The sequence below is a fragment of the Xenia sp. Carnegie-2017 genome, unplaced genomic scaffold (assembly GCF_021976095.1).
Source record: "Xenia sp. Carnegie-2017 unplaced genomic scaffold, XeniaSp_v1 HiC_scaffold_24, whole genome shotgun sequence".
NCBI classification, from domain to species: Eukaryota; Metazoa; Cnidaria; class Anthozoa; order Malacalcyonacea; family Xeniidae; genus Xenia; species Xenia sp. Carnegie-2017.
In genome coordinates, this window is record NW_025813487.1 from 4,930,582 (window position 1) to 4,947,736 (window position 17,155).

Genomic DNA, 17,155 nt, shown 5'->3' on the forward strand with positions numbered 1-17,155 from the left:
CTTTACAGTGAGATGATCCTCCGCACCATCATAGACATGGTCGGACTGAAGGTTGGCGGTGTGAATTTCAATAATCTTCGTTATGCAGATGACACTGTTTTGATTGCAACCACTGAAGAACAACTGCAAGCACTATTAGACCAGGTTGTGGAAGGAGCTGAAATGGGCCTGACTATCAATTGTGATAAAACCAAATCGATGGTAGTCAGCAAACTTGCAGAAAAGCCCCACTGTTACTTGAGAATTGGCAACGACCATATTGAGGAGAAGGAAAGCTTCAACTACCTTGGAAGTCTGCTGACGACCGATGTGAGATGCAAAAGGAAGTGAAGAAGAGAATTGCTGTTGCAAAATTGAAATTTCAAGACTTGCGATCCATCTTTGTCAACCGAAACTTATCAATGCCACTCAAAATACGATTACTCAAATGCTACATTTGGTCAATCTTGACTTACGGCTGTGAAGCCTGGACTCTAACTGCTGACCTGGAGAAAAACTTAGAAGCAGCAGAAATGTGGTTTTTGAGAAGGATGTTGAAAGTGTCATTTATTGATCACGTCTCAAATGAAGAGGTTATGAGAAGAGCCGGTGTGAAGAGAACTACTCTCCGTAATAATCGAGAGACAACTTCGTTTTCTTGGCCACGTAGTTCGGAAGGAAGGCCTGGAATGTGTTGCGCTGCAAGGAAAATCGAAGGAAAAGAGCACGAGGCCGTCAACGCATAACGTATTTGGACAGAGTTAAGAAAGTTACCGGAATCGCCAACACTGCAGAAATCTTTGCCTGTGCTCGTAACCGTCAACGTTGGAGAGACATGGTAGCCCAAGCATGCATCATGCATGGCACCTGAACAGAACAGTCCATAAGCAAAAACACAAAGTTGTAAAATCTTGATATATCGTACTAAGAACAGTCATATACTTTAAAACAAAACACTTTAGCTTTCAGGTTAATTAATTCAACAAATTATGCAATTTGGGAACCATTTAAGGAACGCTGAAACAACGACATTATATATATTGAGGGGGAAGGGGTAAGTTCGCAACAACACGCTATTAGGAAAAGCGGTTTAATTTTATTGATCTTAACAAAATGACATCGCTTGCTTTTACTTTAGTAAAACATGATAAGATTTATATGGATGCTTTGAGAATTATATGAATTGCCGTAACAAATTTCACTTACGCACAGCATGCAAAGCTGGAACAAAGGCATTTTTTTCTTTATTATAGATACACCTGCCTTCTATACACAATTAAAAGTATTTGGAGAAATACCTATCATTCATTACTATTCTTAAGCGTCGTTTATTTTGTATTTTGTAAGAACATAAATAGGAGGTTTCAAGAGAAAATGTCTTTATACTTTATAAGTTATAAAGAAAGAACTCGATCAATAAAATAAACTCCTTAAAACTTCCACAGCGCCAACTGGAAAACTAATTTAGAAACAATCAACGCGACGAATAAGACACAAGTAAGTATGTTCTTCTTTATTTATACTTTTGGCATGAAGTCATTAATGATGGCTGTGCTTATATAGATAAGATTCGATAAAATTTCATGTCTATTAAAGAAGATGTAACTTAATTGATATTTTCACTTTATATCCGCTCTATCAAAAGCCTAATCATTGCTAATGCCAAGATTCACAATATTTTTTCTACGAAATTCAAACTATTTCTTCGCTCTTTGAATTGTCGCGTAATACGTCGTTACGTTTTAAGTGTAAAAATTTTAAATAGTAAACAATCTTACAACTCGAGCTCGGTTAACCCGAATTTCACACTGAACTCGAACAAATTTCAGAGTTAACTCAAGTTTTCCCTGGTCAAATTTCTCTGTATATTGATACTTTGATGCGGTCGAAAAATCTACTTCCGCGTCTTTATTGCAGGTAGATGCTGAAAATTTGACAGTGGCGTAGCCAGTCATGCTAATCATGACTAAAAATCTTTATTGAAATTATTCAATCATTAAAAATATAGACATTTTACCTTTTTGTATGTTTACATGAAAGCATTTGATTTTGGACAAATTCTAACTAACAAAATGTCATGTTTCGTGTGTTGCTCCATATTTTACTCAGTGTTGCCTCGCAACATCTTACGACTAAATATTTTCTACGTACAAAGGCGCAACTCGCATGGTCATGCTCTAAGAAATTTTTTCGTCTTCAAAGATCTTTTCTTTTAGCAGCGTAGATGTTCGCCATTTTCATTACTTTTTACTTAATTTTCATGTTTTTCTGTGTTCGTACAATTTTACATGAAAATTGTAACGTCTTTTTAGATGGAACAAAAACTACCGCCATTTTCTGAGTGCTGCTTTGCTTTTGGGAATTTTCAGAGAAAGAGAAAGCTCGCATGGAGAAAACGGCTATTGAACATGGTAGAAATAAAAACTGTACTTTTATCAAATTGGCGTTCGGGTTCTTACCTACAAAAATTACTCCCAAACTTGATTCGTTCATTTATAGTATTATTGATGATATTATTGACTATTATTAGTATTATTGATGATTGACTAATTATTTATACATTAATCCGTGTGTAAATAGTGCATGATGACAGTGAGATGTTTTACCGTTATTTTTTGACTTTTTATACTGGTACATAAAGAGGTCTTCATTAAACACCACGAGAAAACACGAGTTAAAGAAAATGATGACGTCATAACAAAAAGTCACATGTTCTATCTACATTACGAGAAAACATGAGGAAAGAAAATGACGTCTTTATGTGATTATTTAGTTGATTTGGCGTTTTCATCCATATTCTTCAGGAGGGAAAATCTGCAATCTTGAAAGTAAGAAGTTGACGCATATTGTTGTGAAGTATAGCGATAAAGAGATTCCTCAAGATGCGTTGGAAGTGAAGAATGTAAAAGTTGTCAAACAAGAGGTAGTTCATTCATATACTTAGTCTCTATATGTGTAAAAATTTTCACGGTGTCACCTGCCGTTCAGCTTCCCTGATTTTCTTTATTGCCATGCCCCTCGTTCCCTACTATTTTTATAGACACAATAATTCTTAAATCCCTTTTTTAGTTGTTTTGGGCGAGCATTCAAGGCGATGCGCGTGGTGGTTCGGGCTCGTCCCTTCATAAACAGGTGCAAATTTGATCTGTATAAAATAATGTATGTGATGACTAATTTGTTCATACCAATCTCATTCAGTCAACCTCTAATACATCGTCACTGGTTAATCAAAATAGTCGAAAACGACGTCGAGACACAGACGAAGTCGATGAAATATTACCAGCAAATTCTCTTAGTCACGCACCAAAAAGAAAGAACAATGATATTTTATCAGAAAATTCATTTCCAGCCTCTTTACCTAAGTACACTATGACATTTCCTGGTACACGACGTGAAGGTATAACAAGACAAACATGGGCAAAGGAAGATCGAGCATTGGGAGGGGGTCTTACAATCATATATGCATGATATGCAGTGTTAAGTTCTTTTAAAATCTATTGTTTTCAAAGGATTATACCGTACATATATGAGTATTCCCCTCTCTCCCCATCATCGATCCTCTTGTACGCCATTGAAGACAAAATAAGGTTCTTTATGAGAAACTGAACACTACAAGAGCTATGATGGTTTTTTTATTTTCTAGACAGTTCTCGGCTAGAAGTACAATTAATGTCTCAAAATATGAAGGTTACACCAGTAACAGCGTTTTCACCTCCTAATGCCAAAACAGTGCGTGAACAAGTTGCCTCAGAATTGCTACAAACTGAGCAGAACTATGTGAAAAAAATTGACACAATTCTGGTTGGTTAAAGTTCTTGTTACGCTGGATCCTTTCGGTCTATTCCTCAATTAGATCCACGTAGAGTGATTTAGTGGGTGCACTTTATACAGGGTGTATAAAAAAACAACTAAACAGTTAGGAAAACGTTACTAAAGTCATCAGTTCGCAAGGTTTGCTAAAACTATTAGTGGGTATACTTAGTTGGACTTCCAATGATTTATCTGACAGCAAAAATGTAGCAAATAATAAAAATTTTTAGAATGAGAATTGTGTTACCGAGAATTACTTTTGATAGGTCGTGAACATAAACGAAGCTACTAAAAAGCAATTGCAACACATAGGGTAAAAATATGGCACACGTTGTTCAGATGGTTTTTAAAAATGGCATTAAAACAGAAAAATACAAAATTATCTGTGATTTGGATGCCAAGAATATGGCTGTACGCTTTAGCCAAATTTCTCGAAATTTTGCTAGCCCAAGCAAAATGTGCTATATATGTTACCATACTCTATGTTTTCCAATTGCAAAAATTTTACGTTGAATTGAAAAATATTGGAAGTCCAATTTACCTATTCCATTAAAGATGTTTTCTGATCTAGTGCGCTGGTAACTTTAGTGACGTTTCTTTAACTGTTCATTTTCTCTGGTAGATTTGCAGCACTGAATAAGACATCATTAAATAAACTCAGTCATACACTTGTTATTAATCTAGAATTTTAAGAGTCCTTTGGAGAAAATAGATGAGACGGATGGACCAATCTTGGAACCAGTGGAAATTAAAACAACATTTGGAAATTTACCTGATATCAAAAAAGTTCATCATGAAATAATGGTTTGTATTATAATTAAAAAAATTATATTATCAGGTATTTTTAGATCATTGTATATGTTGTATGCAGCATAATTTCATGGCCACACTTACGATAGATGCTTTCAATTGTAGGTCGAATTGCAGAATCTGTTACGGTTTTGGACAGAAGATAAGTGTATTGGAAAAGTGATTTTGAAATATGTAAGCTTCTGAGAAGTACAATTTATGTTAATGAATGATTGTCATCGGTGTTTACGTGTTTCAGACTGATGAGCTCAGGACCGTGTATCCTAAATACATAAATTTTTTTGATATGAGAAGAGAATCTGTAGTGCAATGTGACCAAAGAAAACCACGGTTTCACGCATTTCTTGAGGTATATTGTTCAATGTACAACTTTGTTGTTTTAATAGTGCGCAAAACTTGTTGATATTTCTTTCACGATGTCTTATATTTCACGTACTGCAGATATGTCGTAGTAAACATGAATGCGACCGTCAGACGTTAGCAGAACTTCTTATCTTACCTGTTCAAAGACTTCCTAGGATGAACCTACTTTTGAAAGGTAATCAATGCATACGCGCTCCTTAACAAAGATAATTTTCTTAAGTTATGATACATGTAAAAGCGAATAAGTAACTATCCCTTTATAGGCATGTAATTTTTTTCATGAAAGCACTTCTTTTCATGATTCAAAGGAATAAATAAAATTCCTATTTTTATTTTACATCAACTGTATATTTCTTTTTATCTTTTAAAAATTGACTGGAGCTCGTTAAACGTACTTTCTTACTATTTTATAGAATTGCTCAAAGAAACAAGAAAAGCAGACTTAAATAACCCAGACATTGCTCATTTAGAAAAAGCAATTGCAGCTCTGGAAAGTGTTATTACGTTGGTGAACTCAATCATTGTTGATAGTGTTGATTTTCACCTCGATTTTCACTAGGAAAAAAGTGAACATTACAGTTGAATATGCATTGTTTTTAGACATATTAATGAGTGTAAAAGAGAGTCTGATGGTCAAGTTCAAATGTTTGAAATCATGGGAGACATTGAAAACTGCCCGGTAATACAATTGGTTAATGTACATGATTTGATAGACTATCTTAAAATATAATAACTTGACATTGCATCTTTGTAACAGAACACCATGTCTTTTTGCTGTTATCAATTTTTGCTTTAACTACTTTCTCTTTTTTTATTCTATTTAGCCAAATATTTTAGCTGCTCATCGGTCTCTTGTTTTAAAAATTGATGGATTCGAAATAAGTGACGAATTTGGTAAAAAAGCACAACCTGTAACACTGTTTTTGTTCAACGATTGTCTTGAGGTTTGTAAAACTATACGTTGATATCAATGATTTGATGTTGAGAAATAAATTTTGTTGATAGGAACTATTTTATTTGTGTTTGAGTTCACATTAATTCGAATAATGTGTTATAGTTACTTTGTTTGAAGTCTTGTAATTTTTCCGAAAATAATTGTCGAAAATAAAAACAAACAGATTTAGAAACTCTTTTATTATGCAATATGCTTCTCAAGCAAAAATTTAGCTTCTAATGTTAAATCAACATCATGATTGTAAAGTTTTAATTTTTATGTCATTCAGCGTTTAGCTGAAAGATAAAATGTTTTAATAAACATTAAACATATTACATGATCTCAGCTAACAGGGATTCAGTAAAGCGTGAAACAATTTCGAAGACATACGAAGACTTATGACTTCAAGCGGCAAAATTACAACTGTTCGGCGCCACAAGTCATTCCAGTTAACGTTGTAATTCTCAAACTATGCCAAATTGGCCGTTTTCATTTTACATGTTTTGTGTATTTACAAAGTCAGAATATTGTGAAATTGCTCAAGAGACTTTTCATAAGAAACAGGGACATTGGAAGCGTGGGGGGAGGCAACAGGGGAGCTTAAGACCCCATTTTCCTTAGAAAAATGGCAGTGCCCTTCCACTTTGCATTCATATAGCAAAACTACAAAGAAAGCGATTGTTTACTAATTGTCTATTTTGACTATAAAACATATATATATCTACAATGCAGTGAGTGGACTCTAAAGAATCATGCAGGAAACTATCGCAATTTTGTTATTTGATTAGTTTATTACATGCACGATTAGGTGACAGGCTTTGCTAAAATTCAAAATAGCGTTTACTTCGCAACATGTAGTAGATTGGTACTCATCAATCAAAAAAGGCAATGCAATAAGATTGTACACGACGACACTTAGAAATTCTACACTTCTAGGTTCAGACAACATTTGTCGTTATCTTGTAAAAAGATTTTACTGCTTCTTCATTTTCGGAATAGTGAATTCAAATGGTTGATCTGTAGCCAAAAATATTTCCAGCAAAATACATCTGGGGCGGATGCACGAAGCCTGGATAGCGTTATCCACTAGATGGCAAAAATTGTCAAACTTGTAGAAAAGGTGTTATATTTTTTTTGCGACAAAAAAATTTTGTGATCTTCGAAACGATACTTTATTTCAGCGATTGCACAGTTCAAATCGTATACTTTTCTTTTATAAGAGACTTTTTAAACGTTCAGAAAAATTTGCTATCCAGTGGATAGCCCTGTCCGGCCTTCGTGCAACGGGCCACAGGCTGTTAAGTATTTCAATAGAGCATGCGTCATTACATTGCAACAAAAGAATTCATTTCTTAACTTTAGGTAACCAAACGCCACAGTAAAAGCAATGCCCTATCTTTCCTAAAGAGAGATTCAGATGGTAAAAAGCCCTATGATCATCTGGAGTTGATCCCATTGTCGCAATTGCAAAATATTTTGGACATCACAGAGCAAGACGGCAAGTATTTTTTCACCCTTGATTTTCTTTTGAATGAAGGACTTTTTAGTGTCGAAAGAAGAATGTTTGCCAAATCGCTATTTTTCCACTTTTGCTCAAACAAAGATTTCACACTAACTATACATTTTTCTTTTGTTTTCGAAAAGATTTGAATTTTACCTTAGTTTTGGGACCAGTACGGTGGGGTTCACAGTACTAAGCGCGCTCATAAGTCATTGGACACAGTTTTTCATGAACATTCTGCCTTGTAATGATTTTAAAGTGATAACAATGAGTGTCAAAAACTATTTTAGAGGAGAATTTCTTATGAAATGTTTCTGTATTCTATTAGATCACATATGGCATTTAATTTTTTTTACTCAAATACATTGTTTTTATCTGTCCAAAACTTAATAGCAGGCAATAAATTCGTTAAACATTTGACGTCTAATAACTTTTGAATTTACACTAGCAGTACAAGTGCAAACAGACCTCCTCATACATAGATGTGAATGAGGCGTCATTACCACTTGAATTTTTGGTTGACCATTCCACACCTTGGTTCTAAATGTCTTTTTTTACATCTTCGTAAAAAGGTCTTGCATTAATATTGACAATAAATTAAGATTTACTAGTCGGGATTTTTCAGGCCAATTTTTTAAGATTTTTGTTGCTGCATGAAAATATGCTTAGAACTGACATGGGTTTTTGTTTAGAAAACCATGATCTATTTGGATTTATGTATGAGTCAAGTGAAAAGATAAAATCTCCAAAATTTCGTCTCGATGGAATCACAAAGGAAATCTGCTTGGACAACTTTTTCAATGTGTTAGCTAAAGCTGGTAAAGTTGCAAACAGAGTAAGGATAATCATGCATAGTCTAGGTTGGTGATTGTTATAATTGACTGATAGCAGTTGTTTTTAATGATATAGGACGAGTGTATTGTTAAAGTGGATGCCGATAAATTGGGGATAAAGAAGAGTGATTTGTCCTTGACGAAGTCGATAATTCGTCGATAAGTCAGCATATGTGGAACTACATGCAGAGGCGTAACTAAAACGTTAATTGGGGGGGGGTGCATATTTATATATTGCGTTGTGCCCTACTGAACTTTTTTGAAAGTGAATTGATCAAAAGAAATCAGTAGGGCACAACTGATTATATGAATACACACCCTCCAATTATCGTTGTAGATACACCTCTGACTATATGTGTGTTATGACACAACTAATGCATCCGATGTAAATCTAAGATCATCTGGAATTATACCACGAGTGGATTTCTGTCCGAAGAGGCAATGCTAAATTAAACTTATCATGCATTGATGCACATAGTCATAAGCTTTTCTTTTATAAAAATAGGAACAAATTATGCCTAGTATTGCAGAAAGTGGTTCTTTGTCATGGTTTGGATGTTTATTAATCGATTTTATTTACTATATTAAAGAGAATGATTTGAGCCCGCGTGTATCAGTAGATGTTTGTAGATGTAGATGGTCCAGGTTAGTAGAGTCCTGAGAAAGACTGTTAGTGTTGAATGACGTTTTGATTTTCCTTAGCGATAGTCATATTCGAGAGCCAAGAGCATGAAGAATAGCTTTTTAACTCTTTAAGAACTCTCAATTTAGCAAGACTTATGTATATTATTTTGCCTTACATGGAATCAAGTATGAACAAAAAAATAATTTCTACGATGGAAAAATCTTTGTCCTGCAGGGTCACCTGTTTTCCCGGGTTCATCTTTACTCTTTCCAATATAAAACTGCTTAGGATTTTTATTTTATATCAATTCATATTCATTATTTCTCAGAGGTGTATTGCAAAATGTTTTAACAAGGGGCTCTCTAATATGTATTTCAAGTAGAAAACTTTTTTCAAATTCAAACAAGCCGCCGCCTCCAATCTTTTGCTGAATAGTTTACAATCCTGTTATAATATCATGGTTCAAGGTATTTAGAAACTTTCAATCAGCAATAGCATTATTTGATAGTATTTCAAATTCTGTTCTTTTTTGTACTTATTAAAGTTCGAGATATTGTCGTTACATGTACATAATAGAACTGCAAAAAGATGTTAGTAAAACACCAGCCAGCATCTTAAATTTCACTCGACGTTTAATGACTGAAAACCTGGTCAAGGTTTGTGTAGTAGTTGACTTGCATGTAGCTGTAGGACAAAAGTTAAACTTTTCAAACTTTTCAAGTGCATTTTCTCGTGTTTATGTAAATAAATAGTTTCTTTCCGTTGGATTTTCTTCATAGTAATGTGTGTACTTATACAGTTAAACATAAAATTGAATGGAAAACCTTATGATTTGGGATAGCAGTTTTCACTTGCTCTCTTTTGTATTGAAAATTTTTTTAGAAATCAGGGGGAGCGAATGTTAAAATTCATTTTCAAAGTGGAGGAATATCATTCGAAATTCCCTCAAAGTGAACTTCAATCTGTCAATGCAGTTGGTTCCGTCCAGAACTGAGCCCACCATATCTGGAGTTACAACTGAAGCAATGAATAATTTTTGTCTCCATTTTGTATGTGTTTAACATGTGCTTGATTACACTGTGATGGTTTGAATGTAATCATAAGTCATTGAAGATTGAAAGTTTGTGTGAAGGTCTTATTTTCTGTGAGCTTCTTACTCCATTACACTCCAAAATCTTCAATTGATATGCCATTTTGAGCTGCATTTGTCGTGACAAACGTGATGTATTCTTCGGCGATGTTGCGTTTGGGAGTCTGTAATTGTGGGTGTCTGGATAAGAAGTCTGCAGGGCTCGTGTCACCTGGTCTGTAAATGACTTGAAAATTGTATTGTTGAAGTCTCAATAACCATCGCTCAATCCTGGCGGGAGGTCTGGACCGAGGATTATTATAGATAAGTTGTAATGGTTTGTGATCAGTGATCAGGGTGAACGATGCCCCAAATAGGTAGATGTGAAAGTGTTCGATACCCCACACGATAGCAAGGGCCTCCTTTTCAGTTTGCGAATATCGTTGTTCTACTGAAGAAAGAGCCCGACTAGCATAGCAGATCACGTTATCGGCGTTTGTTTTAGGATCTCTTTGGGTTAATATGGCTGATAAGCCAACTGGGCTTGCATCCACTAATACCGACGTTTCTTTTGATGTATCAAAATGACTCATAACTGGACTGTTGGTTAGTGCATTTTTTAACTTGTCATAAGCTGCTTGGTGTTCCCACGTCCATGCAAAGCGCGCTCACTTACGTGTTAGTTTTCGAAGGGGTTCTGTAATGGTAGCATAATTTTGGATAAACTTAGAGCTGTAATTTGCCATCCCCAGTAAGCTTCTCACTTCGCTGACCGTTGTGGGTATTGTAGTTTTAACGAAAGTTTCTACCTTTTTTGGGTCCGGGCAGACCCCATGTTCTGAGAATAATAACCCAAAAAACTCAAGGTTCTTCTTCAGGAACTTGCACTTTTGGCAATTAAGTGTGAGATTGTGATCTTGTAATCGGGTAAGAACTTCATCCAGTGCACGGTCATGGTCTGCTCTATTACTTCCAAATACGATTATGTCGTCAGCAATGTTCTTGACCCCTTTAATTCCTAGCAATGTTCCTGCAGATTATGTTGAAATAATTCAGCTGCGGCATTAGTTCCATAGTTTAATTGCTTATAACGATAGAGACCGCAATGAGTTGAGAATGTTGTGATGCTGCGGGATGCTGGACATAGCTCTAGTTGGTGGTATGCTTGAGCAAGATCAAGCTTTGAAAATATACGTGCTCCATTGAGTTCCATGGATACAGCTTCCACAGTTGGTATTGGATGTCTGGTTCGTTTGATAGCCGTATTTGCTATCCGCATATCAACACACAATCGAATGTTACCATCACGCTTGGGAACAATTACCACCGGAGAGACCCAGTCAGTGGGCATGCCTTCAGGTATTTTCTCTATGATGTCATCGTTCTCTAATCTGTGTATTTCACTTTCCACTTTCAGGCGTAGGTGGAACGGTGTTCGTCCCTGTGGTTGTGCAACCGGGAGCACGGAGTCATCAATTGCTAGTCTAATTTGTTTATTTTTTAACTTCCCAAGTCCGTCAAAGACAGGTGCATGTTTGTCCAAAATGTGATGGAGCTTTGTATCCTTTGTTGTAAGTGTTGAGTTTTCTGGCGATGTGTTAATTTTGTTCAAGTTTATGCTTACAAGTCCAAGTTCTTGCGCTGTTTCCGAGCTGAGTAAACAGCCGCCATCGTCTGATGTCACATATATAGTAGCAACTGTGAACTTGTGTTTTGACTCCGCCAGAACACGAAACTTCCCTTCCATCTTGACTGGCGTTTTTGAGTTAAACGGGTATGCTTTCACGGATGTGGGTTCAAGCTCAGTATTTCGAAAGTTCCGGAAAGTCTTCTTGTCGATTATATTTATGCTTGAGCCAGTGTCAATTGTCATTCTGACATATAGTCCGTTGAGCGATATTGACGTTTCAGGACGTTTAGGCTTGTTGTTGTTACAAACCGCATAACAGTATTCCGAATTATTGTCGCTGCTGCTATCTTTCTCTTCATCAGCCTTTACCGGTGGTATGTCTTGGCGTGGTTTAGCGGGTGTTTTGATTTTCTGCAAGTTTCGGCTGGGACATTGGCTTGCAAAATGATTTAACTTCCCGCATTTGGCGCATGTTTTGTTCTTCGCTGGGCACGGTTTGTCTAAATGGGGGTAGTTACCTCCACAGTAAAAGCATATCTTCTGTGGTTTATCGGCTTGGGAGTTTTTATTTGTAGGTTTTTTTAGTGTATGTAAAACGTGGCTGTCCAAATGCTCTTCGATGTCCGCCGCTTGTACTTTACTTGTTTCTTCACGCCTTGCTTCAAGCAACAGATCTTTTAAGGTATATTTAGGATCTCTTAATGTTTGTTTTCGTACACGACTGGATCGTCCACCAATAATAATTTGAACCATTATTTCAAAATCTACATAAGCAAATTCACAATTTTAGATAATGAGCGCAGTCTTGTATGAAATTGGTCGATTGTTTTGGACTCTACTTGCTTTGCTTGTCGAAATTTGTAAACTTCATAAAACCAATTTTTCTGTGGTTCAAAATACTCCGTAAGAAGTATTTCCGCTTTAGCAAAATCATCATCTTCTCCCGGGTCTGGAAATTGTCGAAATATCTCTCGAATTCGGGGTCCTGCTTGATAAAGAAGTAAAGCCCGTTGCCGAGTTCTATTTGTTATATTACTGGCTGTTAAAAATGTTTTAAAATCTGCCAACCACGTGCGCCATCTATTTGCAATGTTTCTTCCGATTTCTTCATCCGGATTGAAATGTGGCATGGGAGATAAAAGTGTTGCCATGTTTGCGTTGATATTTTATTCCTCGTCGCCAATGTAATGTTTAGAATTCATCTTCTTCCTTTAGTATCTATCTATTGTGCTCTCTCTAATATCCGTTTTTCAACAACATTTCTCATTCCTATTTATATACATGTCATTGTCACTTTTAAGGGCGTGTCTACAACACTACACTTAATAAAATCTGATGGATTTTGTATAAAGGATCGTCCCCGAAAGCGTCGAAAATGTCCCCTGTAGGTTGGCACAGGAACACATATGCATATAGTTTGGTGTCATTATCACAGCAATCATGGGATTTCAGGCAAATAATTATCAATATGTTTCCTGAAATGAATTGGTGCCAGTAGACTTTCTTTGGAGAAACTTTGTTTACTATTGGTTCCCGAGAGCCTTGCAAGACGGATGTGGCTGAAGGTGAAAAAAATTGTCATTTCCTTTAAAGAAGCTAGTTACCATGATTTGCTGACACTCATCCGGCGGGGTTTGTTGAAACATCGTCGAAAGAGAAGACAGAAGTTCATTTTTTTCTTTTGCAATCATACCAAAGAGCATTTTGACTTAAAGGGTAAGCATTTTTATATTTTTATCTTGATAAAGTATGAGAAATAACTACGACACATGTGCTCGGCTTGCTGACCGAAAAAGTGCTTCAATTTCTCTTGGTATTGGAAAGATACTTTACAGTTGCATTTATTATTTATATCAATAATAAGCATAATATTTCAATAGGATTTACATAAAATTCACTCATACTGTTACCACCAAAGCAGAATTCACAGCAGGGCTGCATTGTTTAGGCTATAGCTATCTCGTGACACGCAATATCTACTTGAAAGTAGAAAGCATGCAAGATATAGCGTCTACGATGATGTAAAAGCTTTGCAATATGCACAGTAACATAGTAATGAAGACTTATGAAGAAGATATAACCATTATGTAACAAAATGGCGAAGCATGCTGCAATTATTTTACGAAGAACTCTGAGGAACCTTGTACAAAACATGTGAGGATTTCATGAAATATGGACACAACTTCAATTTGATTTCATACGGAAGAACAGTATGCGGCCAATGTGGACAACAAAATCGTTTCGATGTATTTCAGGGTATTGAATGTACTCGCTAACTAAGTTCATACAATACTCGCTGACATCTTCTCAAAAATGGCTACACATAAACCATATACTGCTATCGCTGAAGAAAACAAGTGCTTTGCTTTCGTAAGAAAAGACATCGTCATCAATTTTCGAAGCTTCCCACATAGCTGAACATTTTTCTTTAATAAAAAGTTTGAATACCTAGCAATTCTAAAGAAAATTTGCCACGGGAAACTGTATGTAATGTATTTTACAACATTAACAGCGGACAATAGATACAGTACAACTTGAATTGTACGGAAGAGGAAGACGTCATGGAAATGGCGAGCTGATGCTTGTGCTTTGGAAAATTGCGTGACCATTCATTACTTACATTTCCCTAAAGGCCAGATTATGTTTTTAACGATGGGATTTGAGTGGTTTGTTAAAGAAGAGCTCACAATCTATTATTTTCTTGTAGAAATGTCTCCTCGGAGAAATGTCTCCTTGGGAAACGAAGCGCATGGCTGCTTTCAATTAAGAGACAAGCAGGGACCACGTCCACATGGGCAGGAATGGTTCAAGCAGCAATTTTTGCATTTGGTAAGCTCGCTAGACTATTACTGTACACATTATAATGTAATTGCAAGTGTAACGAATGATTCTACGTATAGAGGACGAATTTAACTTAATATGTTGTGAATGAAAATTCTTACAAGACTGATTTTTTTTAAAGATATTCTTACAATATCACATATTTAAACAGTATCATATATGCTAACAATCAAGCACTAGCTAATAGGACGACTTTTAACAATCTATCGCTATAGTAAGATTAGACTGACCAAGATACTGGCAGTTGTATACATAGTGCCTATTTAAAGATAAAGTTTGTAGTTACAGTTAATCTGCATAAGCCTTTGCCTCCAAAATATAGCGACAAAGGCGATGTAATATCAATTAATTTTTAACATTGGTCCAACTACTATTGCCACTAATTTATTTCTCTTTGAAATGTGTCATTTATGATCTACAGAGTTATATTTAGTTTGTAAGAGATACTTAGCTTTAACACTGCATACATAAATGCCATGGTGAAATGTGTTCTAAATTCTGGATTACATAATATATAAAGAACAACTCTTCGCTTGGGTAGTTTCATAAAATGTCTTACTTTAGTTTTGCAGACATCTTTGATGATTTGCTTCTATTGTTGCTTAACTCAAACCTAAAATTGCCAAATTGAAAACACTTACTAATTCCAGCTACCATTTTAATTGTTTTTTGTTTACTTTTTTCAGTTGGTCATTCCACCAATCTTGGAAGCTAATTATGCCAGAAAAAATGTTGTTGTTCTGAATCGTTTGATTACCAATCCAAAGGAACTTTAAAACAGACAAACAAACATTTATATTTAATGTTTACAAAATATTGTTGTTGATGAAATTTTGATTAACAAACTTCCTTTGACAAATTCTTATTCTGAGTACATAATGCGAGAGTGAATTTGATATGCAATGAATTTAGTAGAGAGATTTCTTTCACAAATCCTAGTGTGCCGAATCAAGAAGTACTGATTCTGGTCTTAGACTCAAAACATTAATATCAAATGAGCAACCAGAAGATGTTGTCCAATGAGCAAAACTTAGCTTCTCTTCTTTGACTAAATTGGTTGAAGGGCATCAGAACGAGGGCTGTTGGCTCTAGTCTCTGTGGAAAAACTATGGAAAGTAAGCTTTGAAGCACGATCCACGTAAATATATTTGGTACAAGTTCCCGCATCTGTAGCTGAACATATGTAGGCTGCGTTTACACTATACTGGATTCGCTCTTCACGACATTTTCATTTACTTTAAAGGGGTAACTGTCCGGAGTAAAAGCTTATTAAGTTGATAGATTTAGTCTATAAAGTTGTTTCTGACAGTGAACAATTTAACCTGCTACGATAGCAATCCGGTATTGTGTAAACTGGGCATAAAGCTCCCCTGTGGAAGCAAATCCAGTTCGTCAGAGTTGAAATTAATAAAGCTGGAACTAAAACGAGAGCTCACCCCCCGTGACAATATAAAAGCAGCGTACTTTTGATCTACTTTTGTCTTAGCCACTTTTGCGTTGATTCTCTTGGTACTGAGTTCGAAAATGATTCATCGTCTTCTTCTTCACTTCACCTGTATTACACGACGACAAGTATGCAGTCCTGCCCTTTTTTGTACATCTTTATTTGTTGCCTCTAGTAAAGTACTTCATTTTACAAACTCTGTGTATACTTTATGATTCATCAAATGATGTGGCACAATGCAACGCACTACAAGACACCAGGGTCAAGAAACAATTAAAGCATGCCAATATTTTGCTAACTTTGAAGTTACATTTGAGTCACAAATATTTTATTGTGAGATGCGTCCGAGTATTTGCACTTATATCATGGCCAGTGCCTATTGAGCTCTAAAGTAATAGTATCTTGCAAATATTGATGCACTTTAATTACTTTTGAAAATTCAGACAAGAGTATGGAAAGGGCATTTTTAAGGCCCGTTCACACGATCCGATTTGTCGCATCCGATTTTCTCAGATCACAAAAAATGGATCGAGTGAACACATATAAAGTGATTTTCCGACAATCAGATTCGTCAATCCAAAAAATCGGATGGAAATAGAACTTGTTCTCTTTTCATCAGACAACATCAAAGGAAGCCGACTAATCAAATTACATAGATTTGAAAAACGCATGGAAACAAGAAAAAAATACAATAAATACATCAATAAATGTACTGGTTAGCACAAATGGCTGTTCAAACGAATATGCATATCAACAAAATTACCGGAGCGTCTGAACAAGCAACCGAAAGTCGGAACCGAAACAATCTGATCCGGCAAATCAGATCGTGTGAACGGGCCTTAAGACGGTTGCTGAAAGACATTTCTTCCATTTCTCCTTTAGAGAAATGTGGAACGTGGTCTACCCACTCATACAATGACTACAACTAATTGAACCAGAAGTCTCTTCTTTTACCCATCAAAGGGGCGTGGTCTCCTTACTCCTAAAATGACTACAACTAGATGAACCAGAAGTGGAAAAATTTTTTCAGAAGGAAACAGAGTTCTAGGTCATTTGAGTTCCGCTGCTAGTTTATACCGAAAACACGATAGTAGCCATAAATGTCAATTCAATGGTTTATTATGATAATTTATTTATCTACGTTCCGGTCACGTTACATTGTTGATTGTATTGAGATTTTGGCAGCAATATTTTTTCTGAAATTACAATTTTATCACATCATTAAAGTCAATTCAAGCTTCTTGACTTTTTCGCACACATTTACCCACAAACTAAGAAAGTTATAGATTAAATCGATAATTTAGAAAGAAAACATT

The 17,155-nt window shown here is 35.6% G+C and overlaps 2 protein-coding genes across 4 annotated transcripts; both read left to right on the forward strand.

The window, feature by feature from the left end:
- Window positions 1-691: 691 nt before the first annotated feature.
- LOC124450671 (protein ECT2-like) lies at window positions 692-8,832 on the forward strand. The gene is made up of 16 exons (XM_047001307.1): window positions 692-1,476; window positions 2,292-2,390; window positions 2,784-2,902; window positions 3,049-3,111; window positions 3,178-3,376; window positions 3,623-3,780; window positions 4,474-4,593; window positions 4,705-4,773; window positions 4,838-4,948; window positions 5,041-5,137; window positions 5,376-5,466; window positions 5,563-5,641; window positions 5,787-5,906; window positions 7,259-7,394; window positions 8,090-8,232; window positions 8,307-8,832. Exons 2-16 carry the CDS (start codon window positions 2,366-2,368, stop codon window positions 8,391-8,393), a joined length of 1,617 nt encoding a protein of 538 aa, XP_046857263.1. The 5' UTR covers window positions 692-1,476; window positions 2,292-2,365; the 3' UTR covers window positions 8,394-8,832.
- A 4,260-nt stretch (window positions 8,833-13,092) lies between these two features.
- Window positions 13,093-15,254, forward strand: LOC124450833. Of its 3 annotated transcripts, none has more exons than XM_047001495.1 (3): window positions 13,093-13,270; window positions 14,262-14,383; window positions 15,082-15,254. In XM_047001495.1, exons 1-3 carry the CDS (start codon window positions 13,108-13,110, stop codon window positions 15,169-15,171), a joined length of 375 nt encoding a protein of 124 aa, XP_046857451.1. In that variant the 5' UTR covers window positions 13,093-13,107; the 3' UTR covers window positions 15,172-15,254. The 3 variants fall into 3 exon arrangements, 1 of the variants encoding a protein (XP_046857451.1); XR_006950220.1 differs by lacking the exon at window positions 13,093-13,270 and adding an exon at window positions 13,524-13,924; XR_006950219.1 differs by lacking the exon at window positions 13,093-13,270 and adding an exon at window positions 13,525-13,708.
- The last annotated feature ends 1,901 nt before the right edge of the window (window positions 15,255-17,155 follow it).

Bases quoted from the DNA above. Each gene is read 5' to 3' on its own strand.
- LOC124450671 (XM_047001307.1), top strand. From the start codon at position 2,366: ATGGAGAAAACGGCTATTGAACATG. The intron at 3,781-4,473 runs GTTGGTTAAAGT...TTATTAATCTAG, and splicing joins AAAAAATTGACACAATTCTG to AATTTTAAGAGTCCTTTGGA. The intron at 5,642-5,786 runs GTAATACAATTG...TATTCTATTTAG, and splicing joins GAGACATTGAAAACTGCCCG to CCAAATATTTTAGCTGCTCA.
- LOC124450833 (XM_047001495.1), top strand. From the start codon at position 13,108: ATGTGGCTGAAGGTGAAAAAAATTGTCATTTCCTTTAAAGAAGCTAGT. The intron at 13,271-14,261 runs GTAAGCATTTTT...ATTTTCTTGTAG, and splicing joins AGAGCATTTTGACTTAAAGG to AAATGTCTCCTCGGAGAAAT. The intron at 14,384-15,081 runs GTAAGCTCGCTA...TACTTTTTTCAG, and splicing joins AGCAGCAATTTTTGCATTTG to TTGGTCATTCCACCAATCTT.